Source organism: Triplophysa rosa, linkage group LG8 (assembly GCF_024868665.1).
Source record: "Triplophysa rosa linkage group LG8, Trosa_1v2, whole genome shotgun sequence".
Taxonomy (NCBI): domain Eukaryota; kingdom Metazoa; phylum Chordata; class Actinopteri; order Cypriniformes; family Nemacheilidae; genus Triplophysa; species Triplophysa rosa.
The window spans coordinates 7502641-7521233 of NC_079897.1; the positions used below are offsets into that span (position 1 = coordinate 7502641).

General features: G+C 37.7%; 1 protein-coding gene across 2 annotated transcripts in view; it reads left to right on the forward strand.

Moving 5' to 3' along the window:
* ascc3 (activating signal cointegrator 1 complex subunit 3) overlaps positions 1 to 18593 on the forward strand; it is a 285207-nt gene that overhangs the window by 71606 nt on the left and 195008 nt on the right. For both annotated transcript variants that reach the window (XM_057340397.1, XM_057340398.1), the window contains one exon: positions 4055 to 4250. In XM_057340397.1, the coding sequence (XP_057196380.1) occupies positions 4055 to 4250 (196 nt within the window). The remainder of the gene's footprint in view (positions 1 to 4054; positions 4251 to 18593) is intronic.

Consider the following 18593-nt stretch of genomic DNA (forward strand, 5'->3'; position numbering starts at 1 on the left):
GCAATCCACAGTTTGAGAACCCAAACCTCTGATCTAAAGGTCCATGCATCGCACATCATGGCCACTCTGCAGAGGTAAGGGATGTTTTTACACTTATCCTTACAGAAAACCCCTGGTGGTGTACAGAATGTTGTATTTCTAGCTCTACTTTTTACATTTTCTATTTAAAGTATTGCAATATATCGCAAATGTGTATCGTATCGAAATACATAGCAATATATTGTATCGTGACCCATCTATCGTGATATGTATCGTATCGGGAGGCACTTGCCAATGCACAGCCCTACTATTTAGTTTGTTTAGTACGAGAACAAGGTATAGACGTTATATAGGAAAGGTCACCTTAAATGACTTTTCTTGTGATCTAACGCTAAATAAAATAAAAAAATAATAATTAACTTGACCTTCAAGGGAGGCGGAAGGTGCCGTTGGAGGGGCGGGGCGCCCCCCTAATGTAATGGTAGGGGGAACACTGTATTGAGTCGTTTAATCTCACGCAGTCAGTCACTGGCCCGACCCATGAAAAAGGACATACATTGGACCTTGTATTGTCGTATGGTTTATGTATTACTATCAGTGAAATATGTGACATATGTATTTCAGATCACCTGCCTATTTTATTTACTGTGGTTGTTCCCAATCCTGGGTTTTCTACCCATGCTTCTTCGCGCAGTGTGCGGGCTATTAACTCTTCCACTGCTTTAAAATTTTCAAGTACTTTTAAAGACTTATTTTTGGACAATTTTTATGACTGTGATGTTGGTGTAGAAGATTTTATGGTTTTATTTGACTGTATTTGTACTGAGATTTTGGACTCTGTTGCTCCACTGAGGAAAAAACGTTCTAAAGATTTGTCAGAACCCTGGTTGAATGATACCACCCGCTCTCTCAGACGTGCCTGCAGAGTAGCTGAGAGAAAGTGGAAAAAGGATAAATTAACTATTTTGTTCGAAATGATGCAGTATGCATTATGTAAATACCAGAGAGGAGTTAAATCTGCTAAAACTAAGTTTTTCGCTGACCTTGTAGAAAGTTATAGCCAGCGGCCTCAGGTTCTTTTTAATATTTTTAACTCTCTTGTTAACCATCGTGATTCAGATTGTGTTGTGCTCTCTTCAAAATTATGTGAAAACTTTCTGAATTACTTTGTGGACAAAATTGCTGGTCTTAGTTTTCCGCCCGTCACGGTTATTAGTGATTCTTCTAGTTTCTCCTTTTGCTCAGTTGTCTTTCAGCAGTTTGAGCCGGTCACATTCTCTTATCTTTCCGACATAGTTAAACAGCTACATCCTGCAAGCTGCCCCCTTGACAGTATTCCTGCACGCTTGGTTATAGATGTCTTTGACACTGTTGGGTCAAGCGTTGTATTTTTTATTAATACATCTCTTAGCTCAGTGTGTGTACCAGCTGCTTTTAATCATGCCATTGTGCAACCATGTCATGGCTCTGCTTCCTTAGTCATGTTTTTCTTGGTCCTGTAGCAGAGCCATGACAAAGTCTTTGGTTATGTGTGGAGAGAAACATATTATTGTCCTTTTGACAATAATATACGTTCTCTCCAGTGTCTTGTCATTGGCCCCATTCCTCTCGTTTCCTCGTTATCTTTCCCTGAGTGTTTAATTACCCACACCTGCCCCGTGTCGTTATCCTATGTCTGTCTTCCCTATATAATACCCTCATGTGTCATTGTCCTGTGTCGGTCATTGCGTGTGTATGTACTACGTTGTGTCTACGTTGCGTTGTTCTGCATTGTGTTTGTGTTCATGGTCGTGCTCTCACCCGTGTTCCTGTTCCTTGCCCTGTTCGTGGTTTGTGAGTTTTGTGCCTTGTATTATTTAAGACGTTTAGTCGTGTCCTTTAGTTTAGTTTATTGTTCTTGTTTTCATTTTGCCCCCCCGTGGGAAGTCTTTTGTTTTATATTTCTTAGTTCTGTTTTCCCCCATTGTGGGTGTTTTTGTTCTGTTTTTGTTTTTTGTATAATAGATATATCTGTTAACCCCTTCACTGCCTGCCTGCGCTTGGGTTCTTCTGCCAGTCCGTGACAAACCACTTCTGAAAAAGAACAACTTGGATTCTTCAATTTTGTCTAATTTTAGACCTATATATAAGCTCCCCTTTCTATCAAAAGTCTTGGAGAGAGTTGTTTTTAATCAACTTCAATCATTTTTAGATGAATTTAGTATTTATGAAAAAATTCAGTCTGGTTTTAAGCCCCGTCACAGTACAGAAACTGCCCTTTTGAGAGTTTCGAATGATCTTCTTTTAACTGTGGACTCTGGTAACTCTGTTGTTTTAGTTCTTTTAGATTTGACTGCAGCCTTTGATACGCTCAACCACTCTATTCTCTTGTCTAGACTTGAGCAGTGTGTCTGCATTAAGGACATAGCACTCAAATAGTTCCAGTCATATTTGACAGACAGAAGTTTTCTGTTCACCTTTTTTGTGGCGTTCCCCAAGGGTCAATATTGGGTCCTATGTTGTTTTCCTTGTATATGCTGCCCTTGGGGTATATTTTTAGAAAGCACAATATTTCCTTCCGTTGTTATGCGGATGATGTTCAAATTTATTTGCCTGTCAAAACTAAGAACAAAGCTTCATTTCAGTCATTACTGAATTGCCTGAGAGATTTAGAAAATTGCTTGTGTGTAGTTGCCTTTGGACATTGTGAAGCCCTTTGGTCAACCATGGTTGTTTTTAAATGTGCTATATAAATAAAATTGAACTTGAACGTTGCGTCTTACGTTATGAAATCAATGTTTGTTGATTAATAAGACTAATCATGTGCTCATCAGCTCGTTCTAGTTCGTCTCCATCCATTTTAAAACAAGTGCGCATTCAAAAAGTAAGGAAATACTTGTTTTTCTTCACTGCTCAATGTAGGGTATTGCAATTGGATAATATTGCAATGTCGCGAACCAACCCGGTGATGTCACATGCCGTGGCGCTGCAAGATGGCGGCGCCCTTGCTCCAAAAGCCATAACAAAACATCACATTTTTTCTTAAAAGGTTACATGTATCGAATCTGTTATATGTTTTTTTTTATTTAAGTGAAAATAAGTTTACTAAATAATGTACATTTGATCGAATGGTTCATTTCCGCTTTAAACATGCATTGGCTGTTGTGATTTCTTGTTTTACATGTATAAAGGGTGTCTACAGTTTACTGTGCACAAAAGGGAAGAAAACAGTTTCATTCATAGAGGGGGAAAAATGCTCATCAAATTGTAAATTATTTTGATAATTGTAAACTTGATTGTTTTTGGTTCAGGAAACTGTAGCTAACATTCTTATCCCTAACAATATTTTTTGCGCAAAAAGGCGAATAAATGAGGACCAAATTCAAATTTTTGGGTAAACCTCCTTGTAACTGTGCATAAGTACTTTCGCATTTAGCGTTCAGGAGAGAGCGAAGGACGTGCCGTGAATGGATGGAGCAGATGGGTATGCCGTGGCTGAGCCTTTAGAGCAGATAAAGAAGAGATCATTCAGACAATCAGCCCAGACCTGATGCAATCATCCCATCTCATCTGCTTTCAAGAGCTATCTGCCTTTTTATTGAGCTGTTGTGCTGCAGACAGAGGCAGTCTGAATAGCGGTCTGATAGCATTTTAACCCTCTGATAGGGTTAATATTCAACTCACTACACCAGCGGGACTTAGATCGTACAAGACAAGAGCTGAAATAGTTTTAAAGGGGTCAGATTGTCATTCATAAGTTAGTGAATTTACCATCGTTTCTGTTGTTTATTTTGAATGAAGACAAAATGACTTTACTGTTTAAAAACTATTTAATTTATAACACAAATCTTTCATCACTGTTATCAATCAATCAAATCAATGTCAGATTTTTTTACAATGACACAGAATGATGGATCTTTATCTTTAATAGATGATATGGTATTTTGCAATCTGGTACAGTTACTGTTGTTGACACATACATGAAATGTTTCTTATTCCAGAAGGATACAGGTTTAGATTTATAGTAGCCCATGAGTGCCACGATGTAAAAAATGTAATTACTGCTCCCAATATCCTCTATTTTTTTGTGAAAAAGGCAAGAACAAAGGGATTGCTGAGTCCACCAAGCCCATGTACGGCTGCCAGGTGACCATTCAGTCCGAGATGGAAAAACAGATAATGAAGATTTACAGAAAAGAGAAGAAAGAGAGAAAACGAGAGAAACGCGGAGATGAAGGGGAGTCCTGGGAGAGCACTTTTCATTTGGACCCTGTGGAGCTGAGACTGCAGAGGTGAGGGCATGTCTCTCTGTCATTGTCTGTCTCTCTCTCTTTCATTACAGAAGCAACTCTACATATTTCATCAGAGAGAGAGAGCGAGCGAGCTTGATAAAACTGTGCTATCTGGAGCTTTTGCGGGAGGGATTTTCTCTTAATGTTTAATTTTCTCAAGATGAAAAAGAGCAATGATCTGTTTAATTAAAAATGCTGCCATCCAAATGAGGCAGAGCATGAGGAGGAGATTAGAGATGAGGTGTTAATACCTCACCGTCAGCCGCTCTATCATCTCAATGCAAAGCAACAACCTCACAGCCAAACAACTCCACACACTTCATCATTTCATTTGAAAACATCAGACAAAGCAAACCTATAAGGGTTAATAAGCTGTATTTTGCCATCCTATGCCAAATTAAAAATGATATTATATCTTTATATATCATTTAAGCAATAGGAAAAAATGTAAGTGTTGTGTTATGTTCCAGTATGTTAACCTTTTTGCTAATATTTTATGATGATGATGATGATTATTATTATTAGGACATAATGTTTAAGCTATGTTTTACCCAATCCTTTCTGCTGTTCTTCTCATACATGTGAATTATGGCTGGGCAGAATGACGAAATATGCCTTTACCGCGGAATAAAATGTCAACCGTAAGAGATTTTTTTTATTCCGTGTATTCCGCGGAATGTAAATAAGTAGGCGTGGTTAACTCGGCGCTCTGCAAGTTGGGAGTTATGATGAAAAAACATCTGAATTAATGCACCCATAACAAAGTTACAAATTACATAATCTTTTGACCTTCTTTCAGTCTGTAGTTTCGTGATTCGCTCCAGTCCGACGCTTTCTTTCTCACCTCCAGTACTTGTGCAGAGGTGCAGGTATCTGCGCGTGCTTATTAAAAAAGCTCATTCTCACGTATTTCAGAAGTCAGATTGTTTTGTAAAGCTGTTAATAGTTTTAAAAGGATCCCTGGGTATAGCGATGTATGGCTTAATATATGAACAATGGCATTGACTTTATAAATGTGAAATAAAAAAACAGTGTAACTGTCACAGTATTCATAAACTTTGAAAAAATATTTTTACTTGGAGGCCGCCATTTTTTTTGCGTCAGAATCCGTGATGTCAAATGGTTGCGACCTAAACCTGTTCTCTTTTGCAACAGCGAAGCACACACGTTTTCCATATATAACAGTAAAATATGACACGTAAAACATAAGATCAGAAATACAAACCAGTGTTAATTTCGTTGACGAAAACTACGACGAAAAGTATTCGTTGATTACTTGAATACATGAAATAAAATGACTCATTTAGAAATAAAATTACTCAAATAGATTTTTGGTCATTCCGCCCACCCCTAATGTGAATGTCTGAAAGATTATCTTACAAAGTGTTTTTGTACCATGAATAGAAATAAACTTAAAGTCGCAAACAACTTTTTTTTGGTAAAAATAAACAAAATCAGCAATTACATAAATAATCAGTGTTAAAGACTTCTTTACCTTACCCTGTTTCACAACAGTAATATTAGCTTTCGTCTTGGATTTTGCAGAGAATATCAGTTGTTTTTCGACACATAAAATATGTAAAATAACCTGCAATTTTATGTGTCAAACAGAGATGGCAATAGAATGATACTATGGAGGACCAAGTGTACCACTTAAAAAACTAAAATGTAAACTCAGTTTTCAATTTAATAATTCAAACATGAAAACGTAAATAAATAAATCACTTTTTAAATGGACAAATTAAATGGTTATAAATGGTTTATTTAATTTGTGTTCTGAAATGTAGTTTAATAGAACAATAAAATGATTCGTTTTTAAATGTATTAATAAATAGGCAAACTATTTGTAGTTATTCTTGGTTACTGTTTTTAATTCATGTTTTAAAGCGTAGATAAGTAAAACAGTGAAAAGTACAATAATAAACCATTTTAAATGCTCATTTTAAATCGCTTTTTAAAAAGTGATTTGTACTTTTACAGTAAAGTGGAGAGTAAACAAAGTCATTGGGAAAGACGGGGGAGCAGGATCTGCAAAGCACCACCGAGAACGGGTATCGAACCTGGGTCGTCATGAGCACACTAACCACAAGGCTGTCTGCGCCGACTTGCCGAATGCTTTTCATTATCCATTTGTCAACCGAGTAAAAAAATGCCATTGGACCGTTCACACATGGGGCAAACGATCAACTTTCGACTCCACCCCTGAATTATTACAATAATAGATGCACTCTTTATTTATTCAAGGGGCACTTCTAGTCCTCCATAAAACAAGAGTTAGGGATTACTGCAAAATGAGTATAAACATTGTCATCATTTATTCACCTTTATGTAGTTTAAAACCTGTATATGAATCTTTCTTCTGTGAAACAAAAAAATAAGATATTTCAATATAATGGTAATATAATGTCCATATAATGGAAGTCAGCGGTGTCTAGTGTTGTTTTGCTACCAACATTCTTCAAAATATGTTCTTTTGCGTTCTTCAGAAAAAAGAAAGTCACACAGCCTTGTAATAACGTGAGGGTGATTCAATGATGAAAGAATTTTTATTTTGGGGTGAACTATCCCTTTAATCAGCATCATGTCATAAAAACTAGTACATACAATATTGTGATATATTGTGCCATGATATATCATTGCACTCCTTAAAACAATAAAAACAATAATAACAAAATGATAATAATAAAGCAGTCATTTGTAACATTACTCGTGTATTTGTCAGTATTTTTGGTCTCTTACATTCCACCTTGGTAAACAGAGGTATCCATTTAAACATGAAGGTATTTGAGGGACAATGTGGCTGTAATGAGGCTGAAGCCGAATCAGAATCCATGTGCAGTCGTTTATTAAAATCCACAGCAAACAAATCCAAATCGATAGGCAGGTAGCGTAAACGTGAAACAGGCAGAGGGAAAATACCATAAAGCAGTCCAATCCAAACAACGTAACAAAGGGATGTGGCAGGAGACGTAAACCGAACAGGACAGGCAATGGTCATAACAGAGGAAACAAGGCAGATACAATAAACGCTTGGTAAGGCAGGATAAACTGGCAATACTTCGCAATGGGTAAATGGAAAGGCATGCTTAAATAGTCCAAGAACAGGAAGTAACCAGTGAGGCAGCGAGTGCGGTACTCAACTCAACTCAACTCAACTTTATTTATATAGCGCTTTTACAATTTTCATTGTTACAAAGCAGCTGTACATGAGACACATTGACTACAAGCAAAACAATCAAAGTTGTNACAATCAACTCCCCACGACTGTAGCCAAAAGTTGCTTTTCTTTTTTTTAGATAGCAGTAGCAGAACCACTAGACTCAAGAACACTTACTATTTCACTCTAGTGTACATCCTCTACAACTACGTGCAGTGCTCTTTACATAGTCATTGCCATTCACATACTAATCCATAATGGACCACATTTTTAAGTAATGATTTATATTGTTTTTATTAATTCATATTTTGGACTGATATAATGCATCAGCTACCACCACGTTTACACATTACCACATACCAGCTTACACATTTTCTTTACAGTTACAACAGGTTTTGTAGACTCAGAACAAAGTTTTATCTGTGAACATCTGGGACATATGATTAATTCAGCCGCATGCACATGGTAGACGCCGCTTTGCTGGTGCACAGATTTTGTTTGAACAGAAATAAATGGCCCCCTTCAATGAACAAATGCTCGATTAGTTTATGACTTCTTTTTTAGGAAAAATAGGTGTTCATGCCTGGACATACCGTTGCCACGGCGACACAAACAAATCTAAACTTTTGATTGGACCGGTCTGTGGTAAGAACCTACATGTGCCTAGCAACCACAAACTTTTGTTTAGGTAGCACCCAGCAAAAACACAACCGTCACCTGTTGACACAAAAATGTGGTACACAGAGGTGTGGCCAAAGCTGAGCTTTTCCTCATAAGGAAAAAGTATAGGTAATGCAAATGGAAAACTAATAAGTAGATTTGAACAGGAAAAATATACCTACAATGTAAATTAAACCAAAGAATCTATCTTTATCCTTTTTACTTCCAAATATTTGACAAATTCTCATTCTTTATTTCAAATTTGTTGTCATTTAGTCTGCTTAATGTGTGCTTTTGATTTGCATGTAAAATTGGTAGTATCATATTTACACTATGCAACACAGAATAATATTTGCATAATACACATGTCTCCTACCATCCAATAATAGTTCCCCATAATGGACTGAATGTTACTCTACTACAAAAAGTACTTTAGTCAGATTCTAAAGAAGTCAATTCACCAGAGCAGATTTTGAAATCAGACCCGTGTATGTATGTTTTCCACAGAAGTGAATCTAACACTGGAGTGCAAAACAGTGTCGAGCGGGCAGCGGAGAGATCCTGAAGTCATTTATTTATTAACAGGGCTGACTGGAGGAAATCCTCAGGGGCACAAGGCTCACTTTCAGCAGGAGGGAAGAAACACTTAACACTGAAATAGACATCCACGCTCGGCATATATTCTGAAGGGTGTGTGCTCCTGGGTGGGTTGGGTAACTGCTGGAGTTGTTAAATGTGCATGTATGAATGTGTGGGTGTCCATCAGACAGAAAGAAGAAGTCAGTAATAGGTATCTTTCAGATTTACAAACTAATTCGGCTTAAATTGTTATGTAGTACTTATGGCAGCATGTATCTGACACTGGAAACTACCAAACAAAGGTTCATGATTCCGAGATGAGTAGCTTATGTAACTAGCCGTTACAGCTTTCAGAGATGTATGAGGTAGCCTATTAAGCTTAGGAGAATACTGAACTAAACTGGTTTGGCATGCGTGTTATCCTCAATTAAAGTTTAAGAAATGCTTTCTCCTGCAAAGTAAACAAGGGATGGGTTGGTTTATGATCCCAACAAACGCATATAAAGTTTACTCAGGGGCAAAGACAGAGGGCAAAGTGCCCAGCCAAATTAAAAAATCTATAAAATGAAACTTTAACCTTACATTAGCTTTTACTTTTTTAAGTGATTATTGGCTGATTAAAGGTCCAATGTGTAAATTTTTGGAGGATCTACAGAAATGCAATATACATAACTATGTGTTCAGAGGTGTATAAAGCTTTTTATGACCTTAGAATGAGCTATTTCTATCTACGTACACCGCGGGTCCCCTTGCATGGAATACACCATGTTGTTTCTACAGTAGCCCTAAACTGCTCTACAGAGCACGTTTCATAAATATGTCATCTCCAAAGAAGCGAAACTGTAACAACATCTTAGTCCTGTGTCAGCCACTGTAGTGCTTTGATAGCCGTTGATTGCAATTCGCAACCTCACCACTAGATGCCACTAAAATTCACACACTGGACCTTTAGTGTCACTGCTGCGTTTAAATTGTTGTTGTTTGTAAATTGTTTGTATATCTACATTTTTTGGCAAAAATGTTACATTTATTTTATTTCTTCTAATATTGCCCACACTTGGATGCAGCTTAGTAATTTCACTGAATATTTTCCCAAACTCAAATGAATCCACAGTCTGAATTATACTTTACTTGGTGAATCTTAATGGGATATCTAATTTGGTATGCAACTAGGCCTAATTTGTTGCTGGGAAAACAACCCTGCTTGGTTTACACATTTTCACCACATGACTCAGAATTTTGCATTGTGCTCTTGGGGCTTCAAAAGTTATTATTTTTTGATCTACCGCTCATTACATTGCACATGTCAGCATGGAAAAAGCATTGGAATTTGCATTGATGTGACCTCATTTTCTCCATTTGCCATGGTTGCCGATTCACACGGCACGAGGAATGTATAATTCAAAGTAAGATTGCAGAGGTCATCATTTCATTTCCCAAATGCAAGTCCCTCATGAGAGTTTAGAATTAGCATGGTGCAACTTGGCAGAGACTAAACTTGTGATATGAGACTGACACGTTGCACATGTCAATGTATAACAGTCAGAACAGTATATCCAGATGTGACACAAACAGCGCTGAAAGCAAAGGATATATTGCAATGGTTTCCTGACGGCTTTGTCAATTCTCCTCCAATTATATCAACAGTCACCATGTGCTTATTGCTAAAAAGCAATCTATCAGCTTGCCCATCTACCTCGACTTTTAGTAGGCCCACATTTATTATTATGCTTTTTTATTTGCTATTAGAATCACCACTCCGGGGTAACCAAATAAAAGATTATGTGTACAAGAAAAGCGGAGAGCACCACACTTTCAATTAAAGTCCCTTCCGTTAACATGACAAGGCCCATCGTTTTTAAGACCTATCTTCTGTCCAGCCCGGGCGCAGAAGTCTGAAGTGTGTTCGTGGTAGCATGGTGACAAATGACATTTCATAAAGCTTTATATCAACCCAGCCTGCTATCTGGAGATACTCTCAGTGTCCCTGGAGCGGATGGCATCGCTTATACTTCCTGCACTACACAATCTAACATCGGTTAATGTAGCAATGCCTCACGGGGTTGTTTGTGCACAAGGATTCTTTTATATTGATATAATCTCACACAACAGAAACAATATGAGTTTACAGCTCAGCTCAGATGTACACAATAATAGAATCTTGTCAGTGACTTGTAATGCAATTGAAAGACTATAACAGTGAGGTTGTAATGGTCTTCTGTTCTGTCATTTTCTGTGCAGAAAGTCTAACACGTAGGTGGAAAGACTGTCTGGTTTACAATCTGGAGAAATTAAAGTGAGACAGGAGGACATAATTGTGTTTTTTTTTGTATATCAACTCAAGGCATTACCACATGACGGAGCTCAATATCATGACTTACTCTTCATAAATCTTTTAGAAAGTGAAGTGAAAGTGACCTATTAGTCAGATATGGTGACCCATACCCGAAATGTGACCTCTGCATTTAACCCATCCAGAGAGTAGTGAACACACGCACAGCAAGTGGTGAACACACGTACCCCCGGAGCAGTGGGCAGCTATCACTGCAGCGCCCGGGGAGCAAGTAGGGGTAAGGTGCCTTGCTCAAGGGCACCTCAGTCGTTACCCGCCGGCCCTGAGAATCGACCCGGCAACCTTCTGGTCACGAGTCCGACTCTCTAACCATTATTATACCAATGGCAAACTTGTGACACTGTTTTACCGCGCTATTTATTACAGTTATTTTGTGTATTATAGAGTTTTAATTGGTTTACAAGTCCATTTTATTCCTCTTAACCTTTTTAGTGTATCTTTAAGAAGTGCTGGTCATGTGACGGAAGCAGGAAGTATTATATATGGTGAAACCAGCAAGGTCAGGAAGCTTCTCATATTCATCAAACTACTGACCTGAATTGTGGAGTTATCGTCTTGTGGACTCACCTTTTCATTGCATTTCACTGCTGGATTGTATATGCACAGGTGGACACTCACACTTTTACAACACACTAGGATTCAAGGACTGTTTTAGGCAATGGAGCATTGGACTGTATACTTTTAACGGGCTGAGATTTCCTGATTTTATTGTGTTGTTTTAAAGTTTCATGTGAACATTGTAAATCCAAATACCACACTTATTGTCTAATATTGTTTTATGTCATTCTTTTAACACTACAAGATCTCTCACAGTATAATCTGACCCCATCTTTTAACATTGTGACGCCTCCGATAAGGCTGGTTGTTACAAACTATAACACTTTACAATATGGTTGTATTTGTTAACTTTAGTAAATGCATTAGCTAACATGAACTAACAATGAGCAATATAGTTTTTCAACATTTATTAACAGACGCCAGTGGCGCGATGCGACACGACAAATGCCTTGTTTTTAAAGGAACAGTTCATTCAAAAATGAAAACTATGTCCATTTACTCACCCCCAATTTGTTCCAAACCTGTATAAATTTCTTTGTTCTGATAAACACAGAGAAAGATATTTGGAAGAATGCTTGTAACCAAACAGTTCTTGGCCACCATTGACCTGACCATAGTAGGAAAATTGCTTAGTAAATTTCTGTCCAATGAACACAAAAAAAGGTATTTTGAAGAATGTAATAAAGCAAAGAGTTCTGGGGCACTTTTGACTACCATTGTCATTTTTCCTACTATGGTAGTCAATGGTGGCCAAGAACTGTTTGGTTACAAGCATTATTCCAAATATCTTTCTCTGTGTTCATCAGAACAAAGAAATGTACACAGATTTGAAACAACTAAAGGGTGAGCCTTTTTGTTGGATAAAAAAATGTTTTTTGGGGGGATACTGACAACTCAATTGGCAAACAAGACAAGCTTGACAGTCATGCAATTTAAATCAAATCATATCTTTTGCATTTGATTTTGGGTGCAGTGCTTCTAAAACATGATCTAAACCAGCCGTTAAATACCTTTGAAATCTGTTTCATGTGAGCAAACAGCACATGACATTAATGCTTGAGAGAAAACATAAAGTTTACATGCTACTTGAATGTTATTAAAAATGGTTTGGACACAAAGAGTTTTTGACCACCGCCTTCAAATGCAAGTCCAATTCTAAATCAAAGTACATCTCCTACACTTCTTTTCATTTTTCTTTAAGAGAAATGAAGCGACTGGCTCAGCTGGCTTGGACTCTTTGGCTCAGTGTTTCCCAACCCTGGTCCTCGGGGCACACCTTCCAGAATGTTTTAGATCTCTCCCTATATAAAACACCTGATTCAACTCATCAATCAGGTGTTTCATATAGGGAGAGATCTAAAACATTCTGGAAGGTGTGCCCCGAGGACCAGGGTTGGGAAACACTGCTTTGGCTTACACAAAACATTTATCTGGCAGTGTGTTCGATTACAGTTGCTACATGGACACATGTTGTACGATGCTGTCTGTACAGCTCATGGGTGTTCTGAAGCATCTGTGTAAACAGAATATTTCATTAAATGCCCAGTTCGATTACGAACAAGCAAGCGTAAAATAACAAGAGACAGCGAGATACAAATGTCTTTGGACATGAAGACCACAGCATGTGTATCGTTCTGAACCACACTCAAAGAAATAAAAAAACATACACTGTGATACTCTCATGAGATCCCCCAATTTCTTTCTCCAGAATATGATCATGTTAAAAAAGAAAAAGTCTTTCCCCAGTCTGTGTTATTTCACTTAAGCATACTTAAGAGGTTAAGACCCCTGATCTTCCTTACATGCAAAATTAGGTCTGTTTTATGAATTTACTTAAGCTTTGGCAGTCTTGTTAAGGGGATGAATTTCACTGGATGGCTATTGGAAATAATCCTATGTATTGCTAATGCTTTCAGTAGATGTTCATGTGGTTCACATCTGCTTACAGCATAACTTTAGTTCAATAACCGTCTCTGAGTTTCTTTGGCGTACCTATAAGTCATTGTAAGTATTGATGCTGATGTCAAATTTCAAGGGAATACATCGATCCGGAGCAATGATGTATTAGTACAGTATGCAATTGTTCTGCTTTGTTAGCAGACACAATGGTTACAACAGACTCATTCCTCCGTGTATTGAGCAATCAGCCGGATAATAAGGAATTGTACATTTAAGACATACTGTATATGGACCTTCAAAGCTCAATACACATGACTGTTCTCAGAAGGGACAGAGTGTGAGTGGATGGTGATGTGCAGCTGTCCTGTGTTGACAGTATTACCAGCACATTACTGCAGCCTCCCCTCTGGCTAGATCAGGTGTCTGCTGCTCAGGATGTGGTGAGACAATTCATCCTGAGATTGATTCACTTCCTATTGAATTGCTCTCCAAACCTGTAGTGTAATTTAAGCTTTTCTTGTGAGTCATACTGCTTTGCTTTGCTTTACTTGAAACGATGAGGTTATATTTTCATGTTGTACTTTTTTCGCACGGTGGCTAACATAATCTGTGGATATAGTTTTTCTATGGTGACAAATCTGTTTCTATGGAAGATTATTATGGCAACAATGATTTTTAATGGGATAGTTCACCCAAATATGATAATTCTGTCATCATTCACTCACCCTCTTTTTATTTCAAACCTGCATGACTTTCTAACGTTGCAGAACACAAAAGAGGATATTTAGAAGAATGAGTAAATGCGTGAGTAAATGATGACAGAATTTTCATTTTTGGATGAAGTATCCCTTTAAACATCTTCATCATCACTGGAAGAGAAAGACCAGCAAAAGGTAATGTAGAATAAATGTGCTGTTCTTTAGTCATCCGCATGGAAATTTCTTAAAGGGACAGTTCACCCAAAAATAAAAATTCTGTCATCGTTTACTCACCTTCATGTTGTCCAAATCTGTATATTCTTCAAAATATCTTCTTTTGTTTTCAACAGAACAAAGAAATTTATAAAGCAATTTTTCCTACCATGGTCGTCAATGGTGGCCAACAACTGTTTGGTTACAAACATTCTTCTAAATATCTTTCTCTGTGTTCATCAGAACAAATACATTTATACAGATTTGGAACATCTTGAGGGTGAGTAAATGATGACAGAATTTTCATTTTTGGGTGAACTGTCCCTTTAACAGTGTTTGCGTTTGTTCGAATCAGCATCAATTTCAGCAAATAAGATGGTTAAGCTAATGAGTGTAATCTCCTTCAGGCTATGAATTGTCAGAATGTGTTGTGTTTATTTGAGATGACGGCATTTAGAGGAAAGTCAAATAATGCGTCTTGTCTCCGAGCGTCTCTCAGTCGATGAACATTGCCCGAGGCTGTCGTTTTAACTCACGGCCATCCTAGATTACCACTGGGAAATATCTGCTTCAGCACCTTGAAAACACTCGAAGTCAAACAACAAAATCAATGCCGCATTGTGCAAAAATAAGACATTAATATTAAAGATCATAAGTGCTGGCATCTCTGTCATTGAGGCAGAATTACTTTAAAGATTGCAGAAGTTAAATTGCTGTAAAAAAAAAAGAATCAACAAAGCATGTTCCCTGCTTAAAGGCGTAAATATATTCATGTGCTAATCAAAGAAGAAAGGAAAGTGTTTTATCAGAACATTTCTTTGCTCTTGTTCTCATCCTTGTTGTTTTTAAAGTGTAATCACATTATTAAAGCAAGTCTTAGATGAGCAAGCCTTTGATATTTCCCCTGTAATCAGTGTATAGATTGATGTTATGTAAACATTTTTAAATGTTTACCTTTTAAAGGTTTAAATACTTGATTAAATAAAAAACAATTTTGTCTCGTTTTCCACATGCACACAATCTCTCTCAACGTTTTGAAGGACTGTCAGTAGTTCAGTTTAGATTTTTTACATTTATTTTAACAGGGCATAAATAAGCCATTTTTGTCCTTGATGTTAAAAAATACCTTAAAAAACATGTCATTTTTGAAGGCGATCCTGAAACAGTCCAATGTTACATCGTCATGCTTTTCCATTTACTTCTTTCAGAGTTCTTTATTCTTCCATGGCCAAATCTCACCTCCATGCCAGACTAAATTCCAAAATGCAATACAAAGAAAGAAAATGGTAACCCAGGTAACAACACCCTTCAAAGGCAATGCATTTTTCAAAAACCTCTCATCTTCATTCAGAGAGGACTGGAGGGGGTGTGAGCATGCATTGCTCTTTGATCTGGATTTTTTGCCTTTGATAACTGTCTTACAAGCTCACAGAGAAACCATGACACTTTCATCAAATTAGCCTGTATGCACTGGAGTGTAACCTCACCTCTGCATTCCACAAAATGAATCATTACTATACACCTATCACAGAACAATGTGGATAAAACAATGGTAGTCAAAAGTGCCCATGGAACTGTTTGCTGTCCTACATTCTTCAAAATGTCTTCTTTTGTGTTCAACAGAACAAAAACAATTATAAGTAATTTTTCATGGTAGTCAAAGGATGTTGTGTTCTGTTTGGTTATAAGCATTGTTCCAAATACTGTATCTTTCTCTGTGTTCATCAGAACAGAATATATATGTATAAAGAAATTGGGAACAACTTGAAGTTGAGTAAATGATGACAGAATTTAAATTTTTGGGTGAAGTATCACTTTAAGAGACCATTCCAGTTTTGCCTTAATCTGCATTTCTCCAGGTATTGTGGCAATTCTAGTCCAGTGTCTGTTGAATATCAACAGAAACAAACCTCAGGAATGACAAGTGTAAGAGACTGAGAGAATGCAAAGATGCATGAAAGTTATGAAAAAATCTTATTCCATCATATCACTTTTTGAATAGGTTCTAAAACCACATGTAAAAAGATCAGTATTGTGGTTTTGGAAAGGGGGTATGGTCAAGTCTGACGTGTGATTTTTTTCATTAAAAATGCTTTTTAAATATAAATACTATGTAGTTTTCCGTACACCTGGGTACAATATGGACAAACCCAACTGATGGTTTAAATAAACCTAGAAAATGTCCACATTTGACCCAACCATGGGTTGACACAACCCAGCAAAGATTAATTTAAACCCAAGTATACTATATGCAATATGCAAATGCAACCAACTCAATTGTCACGGAGTGCTTTTACTGATATTTATAAGAGCACAGATAAAGAGAAAAAAACACTAATTCCACACTGTATTTTTAATTCCTCTGGGTTGCTTTATGTTATCTTAACTTCTCAGTGAATGTTCTCCTGAAATGAGCAAGCAAAGGAGAAAACTGGTGAAGGGGGTTTTAATTGCAACCAAAGCACTTTGTGATAATTATGGCACAACAAGTCAATCAGAGGAAAACAAACATGCCTCAAGGTTTGTTCGCAGGATCAACAGCAGTGCTTGGGGTTGGGCTGGGGCCAGAGATGAAGTCTAATTAAACAGACTTTGTGGTGATGGTTGGGGGGTATGTTAAAGGTTGCAGTGTAGCAGGGGGGGGGGGTGGTTTACCCACAAACATTAGTGGCAGCAGGCAGATTTGCAGAGGATGGGGGGGGGGAGAATGTTGCCTTCTGTGGCACTGGGAAACCGGGGAACTGGCCACACTGGTGTGCACAATTTGCAGCAATTTCCTGCTGCTGTTTGTACAAAGCTTGAGGCTGTGTTTAAAGAGTTAGGCTGGAAAAGCAATCCGGGCTCCCTCCCGGGCACGATCGCTTTGCTCTACCATGTACCAGTATAGACGTTTAATTACATTGCGCCAATTAAATGCATTAGTGACCTACTGTAGTTGATAAATGTTCTTACTTGATAGAGACAGTGTAGCGTTGTAGCACTGAAGGATTTACAGGCTAGTTTGTGAACACGTCGCACAGAAAACACTCTAATCAATAATGAGCTTATGACAGTGATGGACTGCCGGAATCTCCAGAGAAACAGGAGACACAAGCGTTCATCGCTCACGGTGCCCTTGCGCCAAGGTCGTCTACTTTTTCCACAGTGACTGGAAACGAATAGATAGATGGATACTTTTTTTAATTCTGTGTTTTCTCAATAACCTTGACCTGAGAGTGATAGTGCTGTGACTTCCAGACATCTGCAAGCCCAGTGATAATGTGAAAAGTTTGGTGACTTAATGTACATTTGGAAAATTTTACTTACAAGAGATACAATGTTTATATTTTATGTATTTTTTAGGTCCCTGGGAATTGAACCTATGACCTTTTCGTAACTGCTACGGCGCTTTACCTGTAGAGCTCAAGAAACTCGTGGAGTCCTGAAACAAGTAAATGACATTTAAATGCCTTTATTTAAATATACTTTTTGCTAATTCTAAAGAGCAATGTTTTGTTTACATTAGTAAACGGTTTTGCAATGCAAAGAAAAGTGCAGTCGCGTTAATAACGTCCACCTGTCCGGCCCGAGCGTCCATTACGGCTCCATACATTAGCGGCCCACCGGGAAAATTTCTGATACTCCAGATGGCCGGACCGCCCCTGGTCGCGGCCGTAGGCCATCGGTGGGACGGCAGTTCTGGACTTTGACAGAATGTCCTACTGGTCAATCCGCCCCTGCTGTCCAACAGAAATCCTATTATGGGATAAATATATGGCATGGGTTTGACACTTGACCCTCAATGAAAACAAAACTATAGCAAAAAGGAAGTTTAACTCACCATGGTGCTATAGCTCTGAAATGTACTTCCTTTTATTGGCCATAAAAATAAATAGCCTCTCTATCTAATATTTTAGTGAATGGGGCAACCAGAGTTCTCTTTCATGCTGCATTCTGCAGTTAAACGTCTTCAAATCTCATCTTGCTGCATCTAAAATAGTTGAGACTTTGATTTTCTGGACACATCAGAGATGTGCAAAATGCATTTACTCAAAAAAGCACATTCTCACAGGCCAAGGATCCAGCTTTACTACTTCATAGCGATTCGCACCACACTCACATCATCATTTATTATTCACCAACCAATGTAATTTCGGACAACAATTACATTAATGGTTGCTGTGAGTTTGTCTATTTCACCATTAGAACGCAAAGCTCATTTGTATTCAGGCCATGGATGATTTTCG